General features: G+C 43.7%; 1 protein-coding gene across 1 annotated transcript; it reads right to left on the bottom strand.

Annotated features, from left to right (window-relative positions):
• On the bottom strand, positions 1,916-3,086 carry LOC109839696 (sphinganine C4-monooxygenase 1-like). The gene has a single exon (XM_020408208.1). It carries the CDS (start codon positions 2,946-2,948, stop codon positions 2,175-2,177), a length of 774 nt encoding a protein of 257 aa, XP_020263797.1. The 5' UTR covers positions 2,949-3,086; the 3' UTR covers positions 1,916-2,174.

Raw genomic sequence — 3,397 nt, 5'->3', positions numbered from 1 at the left:
CCTCAAAGAAGCATTCATAAAGAAAACATAATCAAGTTAATAGCATCAACACATAGATTTGATACTAAAAACATATATGATACAACGATTGTCTGTGTCACAACAAAGAAAACCTGAAAACACCAGAGTATCCGAAAACACAGAATATAGAAATTGCATATATATCCCAATTGAAGTTGTTACTATGGTTTTTATTTTCAGTTTTTGGGGTTGACAGCCAACTCAGCTTGAGACACATTCCCCCTAACCCTAACCCTTGAGCTAAATCCCAAGTGAGCTAAATCAAATTCTCCTAACTCAAAACATTAGAAAGTTTATACTTTATAAATGATAAAGGACATGTGACCACATAATCATGTTGACTGAGATGATGTCTTTTTCATGAGAGAATGATGACGATGCTTAATTAACAACATTGAAAGGAATAATGCAGCGGCTCGTCGGCATAATTAACCCTAACCCTTGAGAGAAAGAGGGGGGGGGAGGGAGAGAGGGGGGAAATGGGAAATGAGAGAGGGATTTGGGATAAATCCCTCTCTCGGGCGTGGGCTGCCCAAATTTTTTGGGCACGCCCGCTCCTAAATTTTTTTCACATCTATTTTTTTAGCGACGGAATTTCCGTCGCTAAAAAGCTAAAATTTCGTCGCTAAAAAGCTTTTTAGCGACGGAAAATTCCGTCGTTAAAAATCCGTTGGTAAAATTATAGCGACGGATAAATTCCGTCGCTAAAAATGAATAATCCGTCGGCAAAAATTTTTTAACGACAGAATAATAGCGACGGAAATTTCCGTCGCCATAAATCGTCTTATAGCGACGGAATTTTCCGTCGCTATTAGTCCGTTGGGAAAACCACATATTAATCTCTCCTTAACCCTCATTAATCTCCCCTCAAAATGAGAGTGCTAGAGAGAACGAGAGAGAGGAACAGAGAAATGGCCGCCGCCAGGGGTGAGGATCGCACAAAGAGAGAGAGAGGGAGGAAGCACCGGATCCGCACCCAGGGGTTTCCCTTTATTTAGGGAAACCTTAGTTGACCTGTCGACGGTCTGTCGACAGCCTAGATTTCCGCCACGAGCTCGCCTGTCACGAGCGCTCGAGCTCGCCTGGGTGAATCTCGCCAGACAGAAGCTCGCCTGCAAAAAGAGTCTCGAGCTCGCCTGCAACGTCTCCCAACTCGCCGGCAAGGACTCGAGCTCGCCTGATGTCAACCTCGAGCTCGCTTGCGCCTGTGGGATCTCGAGCTCGCCAATTGGAGCTCGCCTCGCCTAAGGGGTGACGTCGACCTCGCCTGAGTTGACGCCGACGCTCCCCTACGTGGATATCAAGCTCGCCAGAGCTACTCGCCTAAATCAAGGTTTGATCTACACCCCAATTCCAGCAGTCTCGTTCATCATAGTTCCGTCTACTGTCGAGATCCGAATAATTCGTCGCTACGTGTAGATCGGAGCACCAATCCAAGATATAATTTCTCCCCGTTACTTTAAACAGATCTCGAAATACCATCACTAATGCAATGAAATTCTTTCTCTACTATTCCATCGCTAATACATTTGTAACAACCTTGCAACGGAATATTCATTTTAATTGATGTTACAAGTAAACATATTTGCAGCAACCGTTGTTGTAGATGTTCACTGATACATCTGTGATGGGATACTGTCACTAATTTCCATTGCAAATTTTGCTACAGAACTATTGGCATCAACGTCCGCGTCAGAAATGTCCGTTCCCCTTCTGTCGCTCATAGTATTATCGGCGAAGAATTGTTTTCCCGTTGCAGATAATGAGCACCAACAACGAAGGCTACGGCTAAGCGGTTTCAACAATTGAATTTCATCGCTTTTGATTATTTTCCTCAGAATGCTACTAACTGCGACGTCATATACTTAAGAAGAGTATTTTTACACCATTCCTCTGGTCTAAACTTGTTTAGTAGCGTAGAGAGCTTCATAGGAAGACATTTAGTCGAGTACAAATGAATTAAAACTTTTCATACCATAAAAATGTACACGCACACGTATGTGCATAAGAGAATGGTTCACTTTAATTTCCCAATCTCAGCTACAAAGGGATAAAAGGCGCACAAACATGGTGTCTTCTTTCATTTGAAAATAATAATAATAAGAAGAAGAAGAACATCGGATTTAATAAAAAATGTGGCAATTGACTGAAATTCATTCTTTCTTTGGCAGCTCTGGCCGGACCTCAAACCCGCCGCCCTGGCGCTCGACAACAGTGTACGGCACGTAAGTACCAAAGATCTTGTCCCAGGAGATGAAGAACGGTTGCGCGTAGTTGTATTTGTTCCCCTTAAGCTGATGGTGGACATCATGGTAGGCGACATTGTTGTTGAACAAGAACTGGAGGGGATTCCACGGCATCCACAGGGCACAGTGGACGTCGACGGTCTTGATTGTGGCGAAGGTGAAGAAGTAGATGCTGGTGCGAGTGGTCATCCCAGAGAGGAGGAAGGCCATGGATCCTCCGATGGTGTCGAGGATGAGGCCCTCGATGGGGTTGTTGTAGAGGGCTCCGTAGGCATAGGGAGCGATGAGGGCGTGGTGGTAGGAGTGGATGTGTTTGTACAGGAACTTGTTGATGTGGAGGTAGCGGTGGCCCAGGTATTGCCATGAGTCGAGCACGATCATCGCGATCAAGAACTGCCGTGCCATTACCAGCAACGAAGGCTGCGGGGGCGGTACTCCGCTGTCGTCGCCGATCAATTTCAGAATGGAGAAGACGACCACCACTTGAACCAGCTGCTGAAGAAGCACACCCCTCAGCACTTGTCCTTTGGAAGCTATGTTCTTCTCTTCTTCCTCGCTCTTTGTGTGAAGCCTCCAGCTCTCATTGTAACTAAGAAGTCCGTATATGCCCGAAAACACCCAGTACACCACTATGGGCACAAAGGTACTCAGCACCTCATCAGATAAGTGATCAGTCGCCATGAAGGAAAATCTCACTGGCTAATTCAGAAAAGTTACAATAGAACTTGAATTAGATCTCCAGGATTTTTGTGGTTAATTTGATGTTGAGTTAGCTTGGAAGGCCGTCCTTTTATAGTATCAAGGATGTTTGTAATTTGACTAATTCAAGCTTCAAATGATGGACCAAGACCAAAGAATTTCTTCGCCAAATTATGGAAAATTAAAAGAAAAGCAATATATCGTTTGGATTAAAATATACAAAGCAAGGTCACAAAAGTAACTAATTCTTGGTCTTAGCATGAGTTTTCAAACCTTCGGTTGGTTAGTAATAAAGAAAGGTACTGACGTATGTTTATGGTTTTGAACAAATCATGGGATGGTGACAGTGGGGAAGAGAGCAAAGAAAAATGTAACTTGACTAGTTCTAATATGGATAAGCTATAATAAAAGTAATAGGAAAAAAAGGGAAT

Source organism: Asparagus officinalis, chromosome 4 (assembly GCF_001876935.1).
Source record: "Asparagus officinalis chromosome 4, Aspof.V1, whole genome shotgun sequence".
In the NCBI taxonomy this organism is placed as follows: domain Eukaryota; kingdom Viridiplantae; phylum Streptophyta; class Magnoliopsida; order Asparagales; family Asparagaceae; genus Asparagus; species Asparagus officinalis.
Note: the sequence above shows the minus strand (reverse complement) of the source record. Positions and strands in the feature narration are given on the sequence as shown.

What these genes read in the sequence shown, in the direction of transcription:
- LOC109839696 (XM_020408208.1), bottom strand. Translation starts at nt 2,948, where the DNA reads ATGGCGACTGATCACTTATCTGATGAGGTGCTGAGTACCTTTGTGCCC.